The sequence below is a fragment of the Talpa europaea genome (genome assembly GCF_964194135.1).
Source record: "Talpa europaea genome assembly, chromosome: 10".
Lineage (NCBI taxonomy): Eukaryota > Metazoa > Chordata > Mammalia > Eulipotyphla > Talpidae > Talpa > Talpa europaea.
In genome coordinates this window covers 29,417,554-29,439,574 of record NC_140077.1, presented here as the reverse complement: position 1 = coordinate 29,439,574, position 22,021 = coordinate 29,417,554, and the positions used below count along the sequence as shown (strand labels likewise).

General features: G+C 54.2%; 2 protein-coding genes across 3 annotated transcripts in view; both read left to right on the top strand.

The window, feature by feature from the left end:
• Nucleotides 1-110: 110 nt before the first annotated feature.
• On the top strand, nt 111-1,846 carry SLC18A3 (solute carrier family 18 member A3; the record flags this gene model as incomplete). The annotated part of the gene is made up of 1 exon (XM_084246270.1): nt 111-1,846. The coding sequence occupies exon 1, from the start codon at nt 239-241 to the stop codon at nt 1,844-1,846; it is 1,608 nt and encodes a 535-aa protein (XP_084102396.1). The 5' UTR covers nt 111-238.
• A 4,350-nt stretch (nt 1,847-6,196) lies between these two features.
• CHAT (choline O-acetyltransferase) overlaps nt 6,197-22,021 on the top strand; it is a gene marked incomplete at both ends in the record, with an annotated part of 39,512 nt that continues 23,687 nt past the window's right edge. The window contains 6 exons of one of the 2 annotated variants that reach the window (XM_084245877.1): nt 6,197-6,262; nt 9,406-9,597; nt 10,183-10,301; nt 11,661-11,714; nt 14,663-14,843; nt 16,676-16,853. In XM_084245877.1, the coding sequence (XP_084102003.1) occupies nt 6,197-6,262; nt 9,406-9,597; nt 10,183-10,301; nt 11,661-11,714; nt 14,663-14,843; nt 16,676-16,853 (790 nt within the window). The remainder of the gene's footprint in view (nt 6,263-9,405; nt 9,598-10,182; nt 10,302-11,660; nt 11,715-14,662; nt 14,844-16,675; nt 16,854-22,021) is intronic. The other variant, XM_084245878.1, reaches the window with a different exon arrangement.

Genomic DNA, 22,021 nt, shown 5'->3' with positions numbered 1-22,021 from the left:
GCCCCAGAGCCCGGCGGCGGGCCCCAGCTCGGCTCCAAACATCCGCGACGTCTCGCCGGACAGGGTCCTCGCTTTTCCCGGGGTGCAGGGCCATGAGCCCTGCAGCCACCTGAGGCACAGGGGGCGCTGCGCGGGGCGGACCGCGCCCCCGAAGTTCTGCACCCCAGTGTCTGCACCGCAGGGCAAGCGCGTCCGCCCCGAGTGGAGGCGTTCTCGGTAGAGCGGCCGGGTGGGGGCAATGGAGCCGTCGGCGCCCACCGGCCAGGCCCGGGCAGCGGCCACCAAGCTGTCAGAGGCGGCGGGCGCGGCGGGCGCGGCGCTGCAGGAGCCCCAGCGGCAGCGGCGCCTGGTGCTGGTCATCGTGTGCGTGGCGCTTTTCTTGGACAACATGCTGTACATGGTCATCGTGCCCATCGTGCCCGACTACATCGCTCATATGCGCGGGGGCAGCGAGAGCCCCACCCCGATCCCCGAAGTGTGGGCGCCCACCCTGCCGTCGCCCACTCTGGCCAATGCCAGTGCCGACAGGGCCAACACCTCGGAGTCTCCGACGGCAGCGTGGCCAGCCGGGCCTGCCCTGAGGCCCCGCTACCCAACGGAGAGTGAGGATATGAAGATCGGGGTTCTGTTTGCCTCCAAAGCCATCCTGCAACTGCTGGTGAACCCCCTGAGTGGCCCCTTCATCGACCGAGTGAGCTACGATGTGCCGCTGCTGATCGGCCTGGCTGTCATGTTTGCCTCCACCGTGCTGTTCGCCTTTGCCGAGGACTACGCCACGCTCTTCGCCGCGCGCAGCCTGCAGGGCCTGGGCTCGGCCTTCGCGGATACGTCCGGCATTGCCATGATCGCCGACAAGTATCCCGAGGAGCCGGAGCGCAGTCGCGCGCTGGGTGTGGCGCTGGCCTTTATCAGCTTCGGAAGCCTAGTGGCGCCGCCCTTCGGGGGCATCCTCTACGAATTCGCGGGCAAGCGCGTGCCCTTTCTGGTGCTCGCCGCAGTGTCGCTGTTCGACGCGCTGTTGCTGCTGGCGGTGGCCAAGCCCTTCTCCGCCTCGGCGCGGGCGCGGGCCAACCTGCCCGTGGGCACACCCATTCACCGTCTCATGCTGGATCCCTACATTGCAGTGGTGGCCGGGGCGCTCACCACCTGCAACATCCCCCTTGCCTTCCTTGAGCCCACCATCGCCACGTGGATGAAGCACACTATGGCGGCGTCCGAGTGGGAGATGGGCATGGTCTGGCTGCCGGCCTTTGTGCCGCACGTGCTAGGCGTCTACCTCACCGTGCGCCTGGCGGCGCGTTACCCGCACCTGCAGTGGTTGTACGGCGCTTTCGGGTTGGCAGTGATAGGCGCCAGCTCGTGCGTGGTGCCAGCCTGCAGCTCCTTCGCTCCTCTCGTGGTCTCGCTCTGCGGCCTCTGCTTTGGCATTGCGCTGGTGGATACCGCGCTATTGCCCACGCTCGCCTTCCTCGTGGACGTGCGCCACGTCTCGGTCTACGGCAGCGTCTATGCCATAGCCGACATCTCCTATTCCGTAGCCTACGCGCTAGGGCCCATCGTGGCTGGCCACATCGTGCACTCGCTTGGCTTTGCGCAGCTTAGCCTTGGCATGGGCCTGGCCAACCTGCTCTATGCGCCAGTCTTGCTGCTGCTGCGCAAAGTGAGCCTCCTGACGCGCTCCCACTCCGAGCGCGACGTGCTGCTAGATGAGCCACCGCAGGGTCTGTACGACGCTGTGCGCCTACGTGAGCGCAACGCACCAGGCTTGGACAGCGGGCCGCGAAGCCCGCCGGGTCCCTTTGATGAGTGTGAGGACGACTACAACGACTACTACACCCGAAGCTAGCCGTCCCTCTCCTCCTCCAGGCCGCTCACCGTCTCCCAGCCCTGGGGTCAAGGTGACTGCTCTGTGAGCGCACTGACCAGCTCAGGTTTAAGGCCCGTCCCCTCCAGCGAGTTCCCCAGCGCCGCCCTGGTCTTGACGTCCCCTGCCCCATCCCTCTTCAAGACCCCTTCTGTGCTCCGCTCCCTTCTGCCCCATGGATCCATGGCGCGGTGAAGCGCGCACAGCGATGCGCTCGCTCCTGACAGAGACTAAGAGACGCGCGGGCCGATAGCGATACCTTGGGCTCCCCTGTGTAGAGTCGTGCGCCTTTCTGTCCTTCCTTTTCTTTCCTGCCAGTGCCAACTTGGCCCGCTGCGCCGCGGTGCCTTCTTCCCGAATTAATAAACCATATCTGTCCGAGACGGAGGAGTCTCTTTACTGGTGAGGGTGGGTGGGGGGCACAGGACAGGGAGATTGAGCTGGGTCTAGCTCCAATCTAGGTCTGAGGCAGGTGGGCAGGCAGGGAGCCTGTGGCTCTTTTGTTACCTGGAAAAGGACTTATAAAAGAAGCAAACGCAACAAGGACGCTCACCCACGGGACACCCTGGTGCACGCACGCCCTTAAGCTCCACAGTCCTTTTCTCCCAGGCCAGAGCAGCACCCCAAGGCGCCGCCCGGGGGAGCCCGCTCTTCCCGATGCTCTAGGCACCACCCTTGGAGGATAAGCCAGCACCAGCCACCAAACGCCGAGCCTCCCAGGCCCCGGCTTCCCTTCAAGCCCAGTCTGCCCTGAGCAGCCTATGAAGAGGAGTAGAGGCTGAGCTGTTCTGGGTCTCTGGAAAGTGTGTTCTTTAGAGAACACCGTTCTCTCCCACCAGGAGTGGGGGAACAGTTGTTGGTGTGTTTGGTGTGTCCCTGCTGTGCAGGTCTGAGTGCTGGTGTAAGTAGGGACTGACGAGTGTGCATGTGTGGGAGCTAGTGCCAAATCCTCCATCCCTCCAACCCCAGCCCTACTCTGTCCGTCACCACCCAGGTGTGAAGTCTCCCCACCTTGAGTGTGGGTTCCCAGTCCCCTAGACCTGTGTTTGGGTGCTGCTCCCAGTCTGGAGCCCGGGCCCGCTGACAGCCGCTGAGTGCGCTGGATTCCAGGAGGCCACCATGTTGGTGTACAGCCGAGTATGAGACAAGCCTCTTGGGGGTCTGCTCTGCTGGTGTGTCTGGGGTGTCCTCTGTCTGAGTGTCTGGCCGTGTGGGTGTTTGCCTGGGCAGGGGCTGTCCGTGTGTGCCTGCGTAAGATCTACATGGGGGCAGAGAAGAGCGCCTTTGTCTGGGGGAATGTCTGCCTCAGCAGAGTGTCCCTAAGCATCCCCAGGTCTGCAGCCCCCTCCCCCATAGTTCCAGCAAGAAAAAGGTGGGAAAAGAAAAGGAGGATCTGTAGGGCTCAACAAACATGTTTTTTAAAATTATTATCACCATTATTATTATGTTTTGAAAGGAATTGCAGATTGTAGCGGGATTTGAGCTGCCTTAGACGGTGGGAAGGGCACGGATTTCCCCAGAACTAACCTTCCCCAGTATTCTCAGCCACAGCCTGGTGGGCATCCTAGGGCTGGAGGAAGGTTGGCGCTGGGAAGGATGGGCTGGGGGGGCGACGGGAATGGGCAGCGCAGCGCTCTGCACCCCTTTCTCCCGCTCGGATCCCCTTGCCCTGGTAAGAGCCGGTCTGGGAAGCCGTCTGAGTCGGAGACAGAGACCGGGAGGTGGGACCTGAGAAAAAGGCAGGGGTTGGGGGCGGAGGTGAGGGTGAGGGGGGCGACCGCGGACCTGCGGGGAGAGAGACGGGGTGGGGCTGGGGGAGGGAGGAAAAAGCAGAGGCGGGGGAGGGAGGAAAAGGAGGAAGGCGAGGACAGGCGCGGCCGGGCTGCTCGCAGCCAGTCGGGAGGCTGCCGGGGCCGCGCGACGTCGGAGGCTCCACCGCGGACAGAGGCTGCAGCCCCCACCCCCGCGCTGCTGACCCGCCCGCCCCCCCATCCTTCCGGCCAGCCGCCCCGGTCCTGCTGGGTGCGGTGCACAGGCGGCCCCGGCAGCACAGCCCAGGAGAGCAGGTAAGGGCTGGGCGGGCGCAGCGCAGCGCGGGGAGCGGAGCGCGGGGAGCGCAGTGCGGGGAGGGGAGCGCGCGGAGCCGAGAGCGATGGGGGAGGATCTGTCCAGCGACCGTGCGGGGACCAAAAGGCTCCAGGATCCGCTGAGTCCTCTGAGCCCCGAAGGGAGCGGTCGTCGGGGGGCAGAGTGTGGAGACCGCAGGATTCCGCGGCTCTGGTGCTTCCCTTTCTAGAGAGGGGCCAGGGACACGGGGGAGTTGCACGGTGAGAAGTTGGGGTAGAGCTCGGGGGAGAGCTTGGTCTTCAGGCCCCAGAGCTACACGTTCTTTTTCTCGCTTCTCCGAGACCCTCCATGAGCGAACGTCTGCACTTTCTGTGCCTCAGAGGGTCAGCAGACTCCACCCGACTTCCCTCAAGTGCAGGCGCAGCACCTGCCTCTCTGACTGCGGAGGTGGGAGGTGGGGAGGGGCTTTCAGTGGCAAGTATGAACCAGGTCCCAGGGAATCCCTGGAGCAGAGTGGAAAAACCTTTGATGCCGAGGTTGAGCTGGGTTGGGTCTCCCCTGCAGAGCAGATTCCCCTCCAGGCGGCCTTCAGAAGCCAGACTGGTGGGAGCTGAGTGTGAGCACGGATCCGAGGGTCGCAGACCTACCACAGACTGGCAGAAAGATGCAGACATGCATAACACCTTTTAGGCACTTGACCCAAGAGCCAAGGAGGAAGAGGAGCTGGCCAGGGGGTGGGGGGCCACACCCTCTCTTTTGACCTCCCTGAAACCATCCCACTGCTGTCCTCTGTGACTCTTCAAGACATGGGGTCCCAGAGGCTTAACTAGTGTCTTCTTGCTACGACCCTGGCCAGGGACCAGGGCAAGAGGATGCCTCTGCAGCACTGTCTCCGGGACCTTCATCCACCTGCCTTTGTCCTCAATGCCTCCTCAAGCCTCCCCACACAGGGATGGACCCTCACCTGGGGGCCGCCCCTTCCCCTTTGTGGTAGGTAGGGGCAGCCCCTATGCTCCAGTGCGCAGGTGGGTCTGGAGACCGCTTGGTTTGGAGCAACCTGGCTGGGAGCTTGAGATGGCTTTGCAGTCTCTGTCCAGCAATGCCAGGCAGCCCCAGGCTCTCCACCTCAGGACTTGGTTCATCCACCTTTCTGGGTGTTCTGTCCTGGGGTCAATTGTGCCTCCTGCCTAACCTCCAGCTGGCCTGTGCCTGCTTGAGGTGGGGAAAGCATCAGGTGGGGTAGTGGAATGGACTAAGCAACAGCTCTAGGTTCTTAGGAGAAAACAGGTGATGGGTGAGGGAAATCATGGGTGTATGCCCCCGCAGGCTTGGGCTGAGGGGCCTCTGAGGGTCCTACTGGCCTTCAAATCTGGTCTTTGCCCCTGTGGCTCTCTTGCTCCACTCCTAATGCACTTTCAAAATTGATCCAACAATCTCCAGGCTGTCAGGTGGCCCCTAGGAGCCTGGGCTGCCCAGCTCCCTGTTCTACCTCCCTCAGCATTCCTATGCCAGCTAGTCTGGGAGCCTGCAGACTAGACACTGCCCAGGTCACTGCCTGCTCTCCCTGCCTTGTCCATAGAACAGGTTCCCACTCAGTGCAGAGCTTCCTGCAACCCAGAGCTTCCGAGGGCCTTGTGGGTATTCAGCACACACTCACACATTCCTTTTCCTGAGCTACCCAACCCTGATCCTGCTCCATATTAGCCACTGGGCTAGGTCCCAGAGATGAAGACGTGAACACAAATATGGAAGTCTGGTCTTGCCCTGGAGAAACTCACTGTCTAGTGGAAAAGAGATTTTAATCAGCCAGCACATATCTACGGGCCCAAGGCCGGAAGGAGCAAGTGCTCTGCCAATGATCCTAGGTGGATTCTGAGTGGGCAAGCCCAGCCCTGCTCCTTCAAATGCTGCTTGCAGTGGTCTTTTGAGTCTGGGGATAGTAGTCCTGTAGAGCAGGTGCCAGCTAGCAGCCCATTTCAGGCCATACCCTCTCCCATTTGGGAGCTCAGAGAGGACATTGTGGTGAGGGGGGCTGATCTGAGGGCAGGAGATTGGGAGCAGGTCAGCAATGCGGCCCTGGTATACTACTGTCCAGTTTAGGCCTCCCCCTAGGCCTCGAGCAACAGGGGTGGGTTGGGCTGAGATGTCAGATTGTGGGAGGTGAAGTGTCTGTGGCAGGTTTCTGTGGTTGTTGTGTTGATGCCTCCCCATTTCTTGGTCCCCAGGTCTGCACCTCTGCGTGGTCCCCAGCCACAAGTCACCAAGATGCCCATCCTGGACAAAAAGCCCCATAAAATGGCAGCAAAAACTTCTAGGAGTGAGGAGGAGCCCGTGAGTGACTTTTGCATCCCTTTCTAGTATTCCTGCTCGCCCCATTCACATGCCCTTGCTTCCAGACTACTCCTGAGGGGGACTGGATCCCAGCTTTTCACTCTCCTGGATAGGATGCCCTGCCCCAAGCTTGCTGAGGAGCTCAGGAGGGCCTGGGGAAGCTGGAAGGGGGGCTTGGGGGGAATGTTGAGGGAACATTGACAAACACATTTCCTATCCCCAAGGCCAGGGAGAGCCCTTTACCTGGGTCAGGTACTCCCTTTTCTCTGGGGCCCCTCTTGCTCCAAGTTCCATTTCCAATAGCTCTGCCCTAGCACGTGGCTGAATTCCCTCCTCTGGCCGTGTGGCATTCCAGCTCCAGCTCCCTCATTCATGCAGCCCCGAGGCCTTCGGTGCCATCTTCCCCTTGACTTGAGACAATACTCCTCCTCCTGGCTGGCCATCCTCTCTCCCCCACCCCTTCCAGTGGGAAGAGCAGCACACCTGACCCAGCTTGTGTGCTTTGGTTTCTCCGCCTCACTGGTCTTTTTGCTACCTGCTTCTCCCATCGGCCTGACTCCTGCCCCTCCCACCTCAGGGTTTCATTTGAATCCCTGATCAGAACTTTATGGCTTTTCCTCATGGAGTTGCTCACCACTTCCTCCAGACCTCTGTGGTTGACAAGCTCTTCTGTGGTTCCATCTGGCTCAAGGCATGTCCCTCCCTTTGGACTGTGGCTTCCTTGAGAGCACACCCTGTTGCCATTGTATCCCAACTCAGCCCTGAGTCTGACTCACACCAACTGCCCAGAAAGTGTGCACTGATCTGGGACCCCCGGGGTTCAAGCTCTCTCCTCCTTAGCATAAATCCCTTCCTCTGGCCCCAGGCGTGGGTCAGAGGCCCAGAGTCTGGGGAGGAGCCCTAGGTCTGAGATATCTGGGTGGGAATGTCCTTCCTGCCTAGCTCCTTCTTACCTGTCACCTGGTTATGACCCAGACTGAGTCCCAGCACACTGGCAGAGCTCTAGGAAGGGGTGGTCTATTTGTAGCAGGGGCCCAGCCAGACCTGCTGACACCCTTTTATTTTTTTAAAGGTAATTTTATAGTTTATTTATACAAGAGCTGGGGTATAGGCCGGAGTGGCAGAGGGTAAGAGGATTCACCAGAGAGAGAGTGGGGAATAGAACAAGCAGATGAATCGAAAGCACTGCTGTAGGGAGCAGCGGGCAAGGCAGGAGAAGTCTGCCTCACCCTGTGGGATTCTCCCTGGTTGGCCGGGGAATTGAACCGGCGCTGCAAAGGCTGCGGACAGCTTCACAGCGCTGCTCTCAACCCGCTGAGCCACTGGGGAGGCCCTCAGCTGACGCTCTTAACCCGGGCCGCCAGTTAGGCTGGGCTTTCTGTGGGTGCAGGTCCTGTCACCCACCGCACAGACTCTTAGGCCCAAGAGAAGGAAGAGGGAACCAGAGCCGCTGGGTGGGGGGTAGGGGGCTGGTTCCCTGTCAATGGTCCAGGCAACCTGGAGTGCTGCCAGAGCCATCCTCAAGTGTTCCTCAGGGCGGGGGAGCCCAGAGTTGGCACTGACACCTCCTCCCTCCCCTTAGGGGAGTGTGCTCTAGAGACAGGCTCAGACAGGTAGAGGATTCCCTGTGCTCATCAGCACATTTGCTGGTTTGTCTGCCCAAGGCTGCCTTGGGAGCTCCAGCCCTGGAAGAAGCAGGAGCAAAGCTTTCACTCCGCACCCCACTGGGGTGAACATTCAGCGCCCCACCACCCTAGGGAGAAGACACCCATGAAAGAAGGCGGTCCCTATGCAACTTTGCAAAATTTAAACAATAAATTGAAAAGTCCTGACTTCCCACTGTCATCAGCTACTTGAGGAAGAAGAAAAGAGAAAGGGGCTGGGAAATGGAGAAAGGGGAAGGAGAAAACAATGATGGAGGAAGGAGCAGAACAGATGTTGTATGAAGACTGCTTTCAGCTCTCAGCTCTGCCACCAATTTACTGGGTGATCCCAGAGTTGTCTTCCATTCTCTGGGCCTCAATTTCCTCATCTGTAAATGGGATTAAAACATCCCTACCCACGTTAACTATAACCTGTGGCTAACATATTACACAGGTGAGATCCCTGTGTGAACACAGCTGGTAAACTGGGGCCCAGATAGGAGGACTTGGATGGGGAATTCTACTCAGGCACGGTCCACAATTTGGGGGTCCCCAGAGATGATGGGTTTCCTCTTAGGAATCCCTCTGGAAGGATAAGAACAGTAACTGCGTGGCATTTTATGATATGTCTATTTGGGACCAGTTGTTTCTCTCATTTAATCCTCTCTGTACCCCACTTAGGCAGGACTTGTTATTTATGTCCCAATGATGAGGAAGCTGAGGCTTGTAGAGGTTAAGAGAAGAATTTCCACCATACTCTCTCCCTCTCCCCCACCTACCCCATGCCCACTGGGAACAGAAGACTCTCCCTGAGTTTCATAACTGGGAGGGATTTAATAAGAAACCTAGGGCATGAGTCACCATCGCAGAAAACATCTTGCAGAATTCTAGTCTTTAGGGCAGCAATGAACTCTGCCTCCCACCCAAAACCATCCTTCACCTGTCAGATCTCTCCATTAAAGTCACACTCTTTGGGTCCAGAGATCAGTTGGATTCTGGAGCCCCAGCTCGGAACAATTCCTAAATTAAGAGTGACCCGCAGCCAACAATATCAATAACGGAGCTATTTTATCTTAGACTTACCTTTTTACGCTTATAAGTACCATAAAAAGAGATCCACATCATGATCTCTTTGCTCCTATGAGAGTTAGTAGTTACTATCCTCATTTTACACGAGAGTAAAGTGAGGCAGAAGTAAAGGTGATTTGCTCAAGGTCACACTCTTGTCAGCATCAGGGTCAGGGCTCAAACCCAGGAGTACATGCTACCAGCTCTGGGGTCTTTCCCTCTGCACTTTGTCCCAGCCCGGGGCAGGGCTTGGATAGGAGTCTAAGCAAGCAGGATCTTCCTAAGTTCATAATTCTGCTGAACTGGGCCCTGAAACAGATAAGTCCCAGAACAGGAAACAAGGATGGGGCAACCCTGGAGACACACTTGGGGACAGGCACGGCTCACATATAAGAAGGGACACAATAAAGATTTGTGCACCCTCTTTTCCAGGAGCTGCCCAAACTTCCAGTGCCTCCACTGCAGCAGACCCTGGCCACTTACCTGCGATGCATGCAGCACCTGGTGTCTGAGGAGCAGTTCAGGAGGAGCCAGGCCGTCGTGCAGCAGTTTGGGGCCCCCGGTGGCCTTGGCGAGACCCTGCAGCGAAAGCTCCTGGAGCGGCAGGAGAAGACAGCCAACTGGGTAAGAGTTGCTGGCAGGAGGCAGGCAAGCAACCCCTGGGCGGGAGTAGGAAGTAGACATGGAGGCAGACAGATTTAGAAAAGCGGCAGGCAAATAAAAAAGATGGGGCAAATGGGCACATAGGACGAGAGAGACACAGGAGGACAGAAAGGGCTAAGGCTGGGTTGCAGACCAGATGTGGGATGGGAGGTAGGGGTAGGAGGCAAAATGGGCACAGATGGAGTGGGGGGGGGGTCAGGGAAACAGCAGGATGAAAAGCAGGAACAGGACACTCATAGGAAGGCGGGGCAGAGACAGGGATGTGGCACCAAACAGCTGGAGTGGGAAATTGGGGTGGACGAAAGGTGAAAGTATAGTGCAAAGATGAAGGGCAGACATGGTGGACTGGGGAGCACTTGGATCCCAGCACAACCCCCCACCCCGAGGCTCAGTGTTTATGGGGTGAATGAATAAAAGAGGAACCTGATGCAGTGTCCCAGTTGTCCCTCGGGACTGGGGCTCTCCGCAGGCACGGTGCCTCTGTTGGGAAGGACATGGGGAGCTTGGAGTGTGGAGTCATGGCCCCCCTCCCTACCTTGCCCGCAGGTATCTGAATACTGGCTGAATGACATGTATCTCAATAACCGCCTGGCCCTGCCTGTCAACTCCAGCCCAGCTGTGATCTTCACCCGGCAGCACTTCCAAGACACCAATGACCAGCTCAGGTGAGGCACAGTGCTCCTGGGATCGCAGCTGAGGAGTCCATCCTGGGGAGGGGATCCAGCCCCTGCTCCAGGAGGGACAGGCCCAGCTGTCCTTAACTGAGCTTTCTGAGGCCAAGTAGCCCCGAGACAGCAGCCATTCAGGTCATGAGGTCAGAGGGAGGGGAGGTGAGGCTGTGAATGACAAACATGAGGTCTGCCTCAGAATGAAGGGGTGGCACTAATGGGACAGAGGGGGCAGGGGAAGAGGCCCCCATGTGTCCCCATGTCAGTCTTGACCTGGCTGAGGCTCTGGGAAGAGGGTGTTCCCTCTGCTTTGGCCAGTGTCCTTGTCCCTGGGACACACAGCCCCAGGCTGAGGGGGCCTCTGAGGCTCCAGCTCTAAAGGGAGGCTCCAGGGGGTGGAAATGTCTCCTTCCCATCAGCCACAGCCGCCAGAGCCTGTGCCATCTGCTGCAATTTCAGAGCTCACTGAGCCGCTGGAATGATCTCCGGGCCCACTATGACGTTGGAGGGCCATTTACTCAGGCGTCGGGTGGGGAGGAAGGGTCTCCCTGCAACATCAAACCCAGACCCCAGACCCACATGGGGTTCACTGCGGGGACATTTGTCAGGGAGGAAAATAAAACAAGAATCAGGGCCAACCTTGCTGTATGGGCAGGACCCAGCTATGCCTGGAAGTCCCCTCCTTCCTGACCAAGCCCACCCAACTGACCTGCTTGTTGGGGCATCAAACCTGCCCTGCAGCCAGGGCCTACCTGGATGAAGGAAGTGAGTGGAGGGATGAGCAGCAGTTCTCCAGAGGAATCAGAGGAGACAATTTATTCCCAATGCAATTAGCCAGGACTTATCATTCATGGACAGTTTGGATGGCACAGTCCTCTGGCACAGTTCTCTGGCGCCACACCCTGCCCCCCACACACACCTGCTTTCCTTTCCACTAGTAGTAAGGGAACCAAATTACTCACTTTTCCCAGAAGACTGGATTTCCCCAAAGCCCAGGGGTGCTGGCCCAGTCCAGCATCACTGCCTTTTCTGGGAAGAACCATACCCCTGACCATCCAGCCCTCTCCCTGGACTCCTCTCACTTCCTCCCACCTCTCCTCACTCACCTTCCAGTTTCTCTGCCTCCCCTACCCCTTCTCTCCACTGGACACTTGAAATCCAGCTTGTGAAGGACTGACAGTATGTGAGGGGACAACGGGAACCCCATGTGATTAGCACTCCTGGGCCTGGCATCTGGTGGATAATCACTGTGTTTGGGAAGGTGGGAGAATAAGTTGAAGAGAGCGTGGGGCAGGGGTGGGGTGGGGTGTGGATCTGGGCCCTGAGAGGAAAGACTAAGGCTGCATCTCTCTGCAGGTTTGCAGCCAACCTCATCTCCGGTGTGCTGAACTACAAGATGCTGCTAGACAGGTAGGCCTGGCCCAGCCTGGGGCATGTGGTGGGAGTGCCTGGTTCTGGCACAGCTTGCCTCCCTGCCACACTGGACAGAGCTTCTAGAGGGCAGGGATCTTAACTCCAGTCATAGAACAGTTCATCCCACCCCACCCTCTGCTTCCACAGTCTCAAGATGACTTTGGCCCTGGCCAGTCTGAACATTAGCAGTTTTTCTTCTTTGGGTAAATACTGTCCTTCCTTGATAGCTCTAAAATGCTGCCTCCTGCATCATGTGCGGTAAATTAGTGTGTCAGGAATCCAGAGAACATACCATAAGGTGAAGGAAGGGCTGTGGAGCGAGGTGCTACTTGTTATGTGAGTGGAATGATCTCTCCACTCCAAGCCTGTTCCTCAATCTCACTAAGCTCAAGGAATGACATGGTTCAGGTGGAAGAGACCTGCATGAGCACAGTGGGTAAGCACTGATTTTAGGGGAAAAACCCCCTCTTTCCAAGCCCCAGCTTCCCCAGGAACTTGGAGAGAGTGAGAGGACCTGAGGTTCCCAGAGGCAGACACTGTAAGAGCATCAGATGCAGATTAGATGCTGTATCCAAGGCAGTGTCCTTTGCAGAGCAGAAGTAGCTGAGGCTCAGGAGGTTAGTGGGTTAAGGCCTGCTCCCTTTGGAGAGGAGGGGCCAGCATCCCCAGACACAAAGAGCAGAATGACCCAGGGCTTAGGTCCTGGGGTCTGCAGAACTGAGTGTGAATTCAGACACCCACAGTGCAGGATATGTTGACCTCAGGGGACAGTGATCACTCCTAGCTTTGCTCGCCTTTCCATCAAATGGGAATAATAATAGCAGCCACCTCATGGGGCTCCTGAAATATCTTGTGAGATGATACGTGAAGCGCAGGCCGGGCAATGCATTTCTGAACCAGACACTCTCAGACTGCTTTCTCTTAGCTCCTCTCTGAATGCTGAGGACACCGTAATATCCCCAAGGGGCCCCCAGCTCTTCAGGTTGCTCTCTCCTCATGGTGTTACTTTGGTGTCACTTGCTCACTGGCTGTGCTCCACCCTGTCCAGAACTCACTCCTGTGGGGCCTTCAACAGTGATTTCAAAGAGCTTCATTTCTTCCCACACCCCAGCTGGACAGTGAAAGGGGAAAGTCCACTGGGCCATTTCATGACTGACAGGCTAGAGCCCAAAGTTCCCAAATGGAAGGGTTTCATAATGCCAGAACATTCACCCAAGCTGCCTGGTTTGGACGCTTAACTCACTCATTCATTCACTTTTCAATGTCACTGATGCTGGGAAAACAAAGAAAACAAGCCCTCATCCCTGCTTTCAAAAGGTTCTCAGGCTATTGTGCAAAAAAAGACAGATTAACTGCACAAAACATAGCACTGTTTCCTCTCCTGAGCCCCACACTCAATTATCCTACACCCAGACATGCCACCTGGGGTGTCTCCCAGTTGTTGAGTGCTGATGCATCCCCAGTGGATGTTTGGGCCCAGCCCCACTCCCAAGCTTGCCTTTCACCTTGTCTTGCTATCTCTAGTCACACCAACATGTTCCAGGTTGGCAAGTCCCGTTGCCCACGGCTCTTCCTCCCTGGCCATGTTGCCTGGTCTAATCTGTGCTCAGGGGCAGAATTCACCTCCCTTCTGTTGGCCACAAAACCTCCTTCCCGTTCTCCCCACCACCCTCTTCAACCCTCTGCACACACATCCAGGGTCACTACAACAGTAAAACAAATCAAATCACCCCCTTCAAGGCGAGCACCTCCTGAGAATAGCAGGACCCCTCAGGCTGCCACAGTCTCCTCCACCTTCTGCCTTCTGGTTCTTTGCCCTCCACCGCGCTGGCTTCCTTTTCATCTTGGACCAGTGTTTTTCAAATGAATTGTGGTGAAAGAGCAATATATTTTTTATTTGTAAAATGTCTGTAAAACCCTACAGAAATGTAAAAAGGTACAAAGGTAAAAGACCACATTTTATTATTAGCGTCAACAGATGGGACATTCCTCTGCCAAACTGCTACAAAAGTTTCTGAAAGCTCCCTCTGGATTCCCACACTCACCCCCTCATGGTCATTGCAGTTCAGTCTGACAGCTGCACTTTGAGTAACAAGGCTGTGGGATGCCCCCTGGCTGCCTCTGGGCCTACCTCTTCCCAGGCCACCCTTAATGTTGCTTCTTATCCTCTGCCCACCTCCTCTGGCTCCTGCCAGTCACTGTTATCCTGCCTCGCTACCTGAAACCCTCCTATTCCCCATTTCTTGCTTGTGGGCTACTCCCCACCTACACATCTTAGGATGTCAGTCCATTAGAGCAGGAAACACGTCTTCCTTGATGCTGTATTCTCAGACCCCAGAATGGTGCTTGGTATCGAGCAGTGCTAATAAACACTTGTTGATGGAAAGAAAGGAAGGGAGGCGGGCAAAGTTGGGGAGAAGGAGGAAGTAGAGGGCAAAGATGAAAGGAAAGGGGGGTTATGGGTGGACTGTGGGGCAATAATGAGACCCAGCATGGTCTTGGGCACTGAATAAAAGGAGGGGAGCAAAGAAGAGCAGGAGGCGGGGAGGGCGGACACAAGGCCTGTTGACAGCTCAGGAGAAAGAGAACACTCTGCCTTGAACCTGAGGAGGCTTCTAGAAGAGGTAAAGAAGGAATAGATTCTTGAAGTAGGAGGAGGAATTTTCTAAACAAATTAGGTGAGTGAGTGCAGGAGTTGGGGTGAAGATATGCTAAAGAAAGGTCAGCATGAACAGAAGCACAGAGGGTTAAAATGGCAAGACTTGCCCAGCAGTGCATGAGGTAGGGGTAAGGAGACTCATTTTCCATGAGTCATGAAAATGGGCCCTCTGATACTTAAGCAAATTGAGCACTTCAGTTGCCATTGTTTTGTGCCCTGCTTTGCTTATCAAGATACAGTAGAACCAATTCTGATTCCCTGCCTTCCCATCTGCACCCCACTCCAGCCACTCCATCCCCACTGACTGTGCCAAGGGCCAGCTGTCAGGGCAGCCCCTCTGTATGAAGCAATACTATGGGCTCTTCTCCTCCTACCGGCTACCAGGCCACACCCAGGACACACTGGTGGCCCAGAAGAGCAGCGTCATGCCTGAGCCGGAGCACGTCATCGTGGCCTGCGCCAACCAGGTAAGCTGCCCCTTGCTGCCTGGCTCTCAGAGGGGCGCACCTGTGCTCTTCCATCCCTGCTTCTCCAAGGGCACTCAGGCCCCTTCAGAGCTGTGTGGTGAGCTGAGGTCTCCTGACTCCCAGTTGGTCCCATGTCTCTCCATGGGTTGGTTTTTGAGAACCCTTCACTGGGCTCGCATTTCAGCCCTGACCAACCAGGTCACAGTGAAAGAATTGCCTGGGTGGACTGAGGGCCATGAATGAGACCCAGCATGGCCTCTGTGCCCCACCTGCAGTCACCCAGCTCTCCTCCTGGAGACCACACACAGACAGACAGCTTTATGGGCTGCCTGCTGGGACCTCCTTCTTCAGGCCGTGGCCTCAGCACTCGCACATATTCATTTAGTCCAACAATGACCCTGCAGAGGAGGCCTTGGAATCTGCTCAACAGAGGAGGAAATGAGACTTAGACAAGTTAAGTGGCTTATTTAGGGAAGGGATGAACTTATAGATCTGGCCAATGACACAAGTCCATGCTCCAGCCCCTGCAGCTCAAGTTTTCAAACTGGGTTCCAGGGAACCAACAAAGGCCCATGTGGACAGGAGACAGGCTGAATGTCAGGGCTCCCAACCCCTTACTGGTACCTACCAGGCTATATATTCTATTTAATGAGACACCATATATTTCATCTGACAAAAACCATTTTGTTTTCTGCTGAAACCCAAGTTTAACAACCACCCCAGGAACTCCCTTGGTATTCTTTCTACAATATTTTCTTCCTGGGTTCATCTCACTTTTTCAGTCTAAGGTGGGAGCTCAAGGAAAGTCTGCCATCTGAGCATGGTGAGCCCCAGATTTGAAGCCCACTGACACCCTGACCAACAAGCCTCAACATGAGAAATTTCCCCATCTTCATTCAAAAGTCAAACCCAGCATCTCCCAGCCTCCACACGCCACTGTACCCATCCCACCCAGAAACACTCAGGACTCCTGCTCTCAACAAGGCTGCACATGTGTTTCTCAGGGCATGGGACCAGATACTCATGTCAGCCACATGAAAAAGGATCTTGACTTAAGAATAAGACCCTTTACAAAGCCCACGGTTCTGGATTTCAATGCTTTTCAATGACAGCTCAGGCCTTACATACAAAGCACGTGTATGTGCACACGTATGCATAGAACATTGTATGGATTGTTTTCCATTTTAATTTTCTTCTGCATATTACTTACTGACTTGCTTTTTTTCCTCCACTCCCCACTGTGTTTGAGATCTGGCCCTGCATCAGAGCGAGTTCATTCCTTTTCACTGCTGGGTGACGTGCTCTGAATGAGTACACTATATTTGACTTAGCTGGTTCCTTACTGAAGAACATTTAGGCTCTCTACCATTTGCTATTGCAAACAAGGCTGATGTGCACATTCCTTTATATGTCTCCCAGGGCACAAGGATATATGTTTCTCTAAGCCTTAGGCTCAGGCATGTATGTAAGTGGGTTGCTGAGCCATTGGGTATGCACATTTTTAGTTCTGATAGACAATGCTCTCCAACAGCTTTGTACCAATTTATATGCAATTCCCCACAACATAATGGTTGCACGTTAACTAGGGACCACAAAACAAGTTTGCTTTTAGCTGAATTTATCTGGCCTTGTGCATTGAGTCAGGTTGGAGTCAAGCACAGTCAACAGCACTGGGTTGGTCCCCAAACTGTGGCTATTCAGAACTTTCACATACCTTGGGAACCTTGGACATGAGCTTCTCCTGTCCTGAGTTCATGTGTGAAGGTTCAGTGAAGGCCTCGCACCTTAGGCCAGCTGCCAAGAGTGATGTATTTGACCTGTTTCCCCCACAGTTCTTTGTCTTGGATGTTGTCATTAATTTCCGCCGTCTCAGTGAGGGGGATCTGTTCACTCAGTTGAGAAAGATAGTCAAAATGGCTTCCAACGAGGATGAACGCTTGCCTCCAATCGGCCTGCTGACGTCAGACGGGAGGAGCGAGTGGGCTGAGGCCAGGACGGTCCTCGTGAAAGGTTAGCAGCAGTGCCCAGTGCATCTCCACATCCATCTCATCCTCATGCCATTGGCTTTCCTTCCTCCAGGGTATGGCACCATGGTCTCATCCCCATTTGCCATAGTGAGGGGAGCTCAGACCTCCCTCCACCTCAGGACTGCGAGTCCTCCTGTCAGCCAGGCACCTTGAAGCCTAAGGCACCTTTTGTACCCTTGTATTTTGTATGACAATATTCCAGCTTTCCAAGTGAAGCTGACTAGCACTGGAATTCCAGGATGTTGGGGGAATTGGGGGAGAAAAGGTTTGGAACTGGAGGAAGGCTGGCTGCAATGAAGCTGCCGTGTTTTACTGGTGGGCAGGGATGGTGCTCATCTGAGGCTTCTGAGTCTCTGGGAGAGCTGTGAGGTGGGAATTTGGGATGGAGTCTACTTCTGGGAGGGTGGTTAGTGCCTCTTTCATGTGGTTTCTCTGTCCTAAATTTTTCATCTTCAGGATGATCTTAGCCCTCTGAATGGTTTCTGCTCTTATGAAAGTTTTCAAGCTTTCCCATAAGAAAGCTGGTACTAGTCTAAATATTTTTGAATTATTCTTTTGGAGACTACATTTCAAATCTAAAGCCAGCCCTTGCCCCAGGAACTGGATAGAGAGTCTTCCTTTCTTGCCTACATTAGACGTTCTGGGAGGACAGGCCAAACTTCCCGGAGCCTCCATCTGCTTTTATTCAGTCAGGTGTCCTTTCAGATTTCCTGAGGAGAGGATATGGTGGAGGAGATTCAAGGTCACAGTCATGCTATGTTTACCCCTGAATGGCAGTAGAGATAGTAGGGGTCAAATAAGTGCTCCTGGATTTCAGAGAGGGGAGAGCCCTTCCAATTAGGGGACCTTTGAAAGGTTTCATTGGAAGAGGTGGGAGTTAAGCAAAGCCCTGAGGTATGAAGGAGAGGGGTAGCCAGGAACATTGGCATCCAAGCAGGCAGAACAACTGTGGGCCAGGCCGTGGCCCTGCAGGGATATGCCTGCCCTACTCCAGCACATGATGATGGCCATCCTGGACACACTGAGAGAAGAGGTGGTGCACTTTCTGGTGTCCCTCCCTCGAAAGTTCTCCTTCAGGACCTGCTACCTCCTTGTGCCACCCAGGCCTCAGTTCAGGTGTCTTTACCTCAGTCCTTCTTTGAGCATCCTTCCCTCCTACCACACACTGTCAGTTTGTCCTGTTTCCTCATCTTGATTGCATTTCTCACTCTTTGAAGTCAGCTTTTCATTTGCTTGATTCATATGGTTATGTGCCCTCTTCCCCCAGTCCATACGGTCCAGGAGAACAGGGGGCTTGTCATTGGTTTAACTTCTGAATCCCCCATGCCAAACACAGCAGGAGCCAGTTATATTTATTTAATAAAAGAATAAAAGGTTATTATTGATGCAGAGCCCCCAGAGTTATCTCCCACTTACTAATTAATTATTCTTTCATTCAACTATTGAGCACCTGCAGAATATTTGGTCCTAAATCAAAGGCCTCATGGGCCATAGGGAAATGTGAGAGCTGGCTCTGCTCTCACAGACCTAACCACCAAGTTGGGGAATTAATAACTTATCATTTGAAAGTGAGTTAATTCCCTCAGGAGACCATGGTGTAATCAAATCCCACTCTTCTCCCCTCCAGGGACAGAGGCAGGCATCAAAATAATCACCTCTGCTTCCAGTACAGTTTCTACTTTATTAGCAGGCCAGACCCAAGCCATCTCCCCGCAGGAGCGACCAGGATTGCCTTGAGGTCTAAGTGCTCGGGCTGCGCTAATCGAAATTAATTTGTTAATGGCACTTGATCTGGCTTTCTGAATGGCAGTGCTGTTTCTAAGGAAAGAGCAACAGAAAGGAGCGGGCCCACAAGCCTTCCCTTTGGAAGTCCAGTTAATCCAGTTAACACTGTGTCATCTGCGTGGCAGGAAACCCATCCTTCACAGAGCAGCCCCTGCCCGCAGAAGGGGAGCTGGGAAACCAGTCAGGACATGGGTTCAGTGTGAGAGTGAGACATCACGGCAGTATGGGCTACAGTTGAGAGGAAGGAAAAACAAGGGTAGATATGTTTCAAAGCAGAAGCAACAGGAAGGAAAGGAAATGAGAAACATTTCCAGGTTTTTCATTTGAGCAACTGAGAAGATGACGGTAGCACTCACTGAGATGGAAGCCAGGTTGAGGAAGTGCCTACAGAATAGAGGAACCCTTTCTAAGTATGTTAGGTTTGCAATGCCTTAGTCATCTGAGTGGAAGTGTCAAGTTAGATATATGTGTCTGGAGCTCAAGAGAGAGGTCAGGACAGAGAAATAAATTTGAGAGCCGTCAGCACATAAGTGATATTTACAGTCATGGATGTGGGTGAGATCATCTAGAAACAGAAGAACGAGGCCTTAGAGGTCAGGTAGAGAAAGATGCAAAAGGGATTGTGAAGACCAGTGTGGGGAGCCAAGAGGAAACCAGGAGATAAAGTACAAAGGTCTGAGAGACCTTTGAGTTTGAGCTGTCAGCCACCTAAAATTCTGCTGAGAGCTCAGGGAAGGACAGCAGAGAGGAGACTCTGGGCTTGGCAACCCTAAGTCATCAGTCACCTTCACAAAGACCAGACTGGAATGGTAAGAAGAACGATGGTTGTATGCAGATGGAAGAAATTATTGATGAGACAGCCAGTGGGTAGATTCAGTAAGTATAGCTGATTGCTTTCAGAAATGTATCCCCCCAGAAACATGGAGGAGTTGCTGGAAGAAGATGGTAGTCAAGGGAAGTATTTTTAGTAGGTGAGAAAAGAGCATGGTTATATGTAAACCAATGCATAGTAATAATTCCATAAAATTAATTGCTTGTGAAGAGAGAGGAGATAAATGGAGGGGTGGGGTTCTTTCAAAGGCAATGGGAGATGGAACCCAGAGAATAAAATATCTTTTGTTGGTATGGAAAACAGAAACCTGGGCCAAGGTCCACAGTGGTTGTGGTGGCAGGAGCACTACAAGGTTCCTGATGGGTGGCTTCCAGCCTCAGATCACCTGAGCCACAGCTAGGAGCTGAGAGAGGCAAGGGTAGAATTGTGAAGGCAAAAGAGAATGTTTGACACAGCCTCTGTGAAAGTAAGAAAGAGAACTTACTCAGGAAACTTGGTAAGATTTATGGACTGTTTTGAGTTCATAACTGAAGGCTTGGGGTCATACATTTTAGGTGAAACTAATTAGCATTGTTTTACAACTCCCCACACCCCTCAAGATTTAGCTACTCAGGTCAGTGGTTCAGCCAAGATTGGGGTATCTAACCAAGGGAGAGAGAGGGACAAGGTTGTGGCTCACATGACTTGTTCTAACCGGAGTGAGGCAATGTATTAGCCAGCCTGGGCTGCCAGAACAGAGCACCACACTAAGAGGCTTCAGCCACACAGTCTGCAGGCCAGACATCCACTCCCTATCCCATCAACCATCATCCACCTCTCTTTGACTTCCCTTGGGTTAGGGGCTGAATTTTATCCTCCTCCCCACATTTTTTTTTTTAATACTTTCAGCTGTTTAATTTCTTTTTTTTTTTTTTTTAAGATTTATTTATTTATTTATACAAGCACTGGGTACAGTCAGAAGCGCGGGAGGGTGAGAGAATTCACCGGAGCCAGAGCGGGGAGCAGAGCAGGCAGAAGGACTGAAGTACACTGCTGAGGGGAGCAGCGGGCGGCAGGAGAGGTCTGCGCACCATGTGGGACCCTCCTCTGGTGGCCGGGGAGCAGCGGGGATCATACCTTTGCTGCAGAGGCTGCGGGCAACTTCGCAACCCAGCACTCAACCAGGGCTCAACAGCTGCGCCACCGGGAGGCCCCTCCCCACATTCTTAAGTTGAAGTCCTAATAACCCCCAGTATCTCTGAATGTGACCAGGTTTAGAGGTGGGGTCTTTATAAAGGAGACTGAGATACAATGAGATCACGAGGGTGGGCCCTAATCTAACATGATTAAGAGGAGATAAGAGGAGATGAGGCTTTCGTCTGAAGCCTCTCTCCTTGGCTGCTGGATGGCTTCTCCCTGTGTCTTCATGTGGTATTTCCTGTGTACATGTCTGTGTCCAGAGCATCTCAACTGAAGCCCAAAGGTCCCCCCTTGCTCTCTGAGACCTGGGCAGAAATCAATGCCAGTGGAAACCAGGCCTAGGCAGGTGCTCTCTGTAGGAGACTTCGGCCAAGCTGAGCTGCCATTGTCCTGCTGGAGGTGCGGGCTGAGGAGCATGAACTCGGACAAAATCTGCCCCTAAATTCTCAGAGTCAACTGAGGATCAGAGATGCAGTTGATTTCATCAATTGTCTCTCCTTCTAGTAGAGGTCTTTGATTCTCCACCACAACTCAGCCACGACAGCTCCCTTCCGTGACCTCTCCAAGTGCCCAGCCCAACCCTCTGGGCAATGAGGTGGAGCTCAACAGGGTCCAATAACCACCAACCTGGCACAGCACATCAGCGGTAGTCAGTTTTGTCTGCCACAAAGCCCATGCCCCTGCTCTGCGCCCCATGTCCCCACACTCCACGAGCTTCTCACACAAGGGTCACTGAGAACGGGGTGCAGGAAGAGCATGTGAATTATCATCTCTGTTGGCAGCTTTAAGATGTGGGTACTAAGGATGACAAGACTCACCGGGATTGTCGTTGCCTACCCCCTCCCCACACCAGTCTGGTTGGGGAGAATAGAGTAAGCAGAATTGTCAGGACAAGAATGGACAGGATAAAATCAAAGGAAGGTCTTCCACAAGACTCCTGAGGGATTTGGGGACCTCATCTCTGCCTGTCATAGCCCAGGAGGGATTTCTATGCCAAGATGGACTTGAAGCTAAACCCAGGTGGGCAGAGTGAGACTGGGCCTGACCAATGACATCAGGATCACCCAGAGAATTTCTCTAAAAAAAACCCCAAACCAGCTCCCTGGATGCCAGTGATTTTCCAGGAGGCAGGAGTAAGGCCAAGGAATCTGTATTTTTTAAGTACCCTCGTGTGCAGCCCAGGCTGAGACCCATTTATTCAGCTCTTAGCAGCCACTGTGCATAGAGGTCCCCTTTGTGCTTGACCGCATCCTGGACCCTTGCTCCTCATTACTACAAGTCTTCATATAGCCTCTGAGGTGGGGATTACATCCCCAAAGAACAGAAGAGTCCAGGTCCTGCGCAGGTGGAGATGG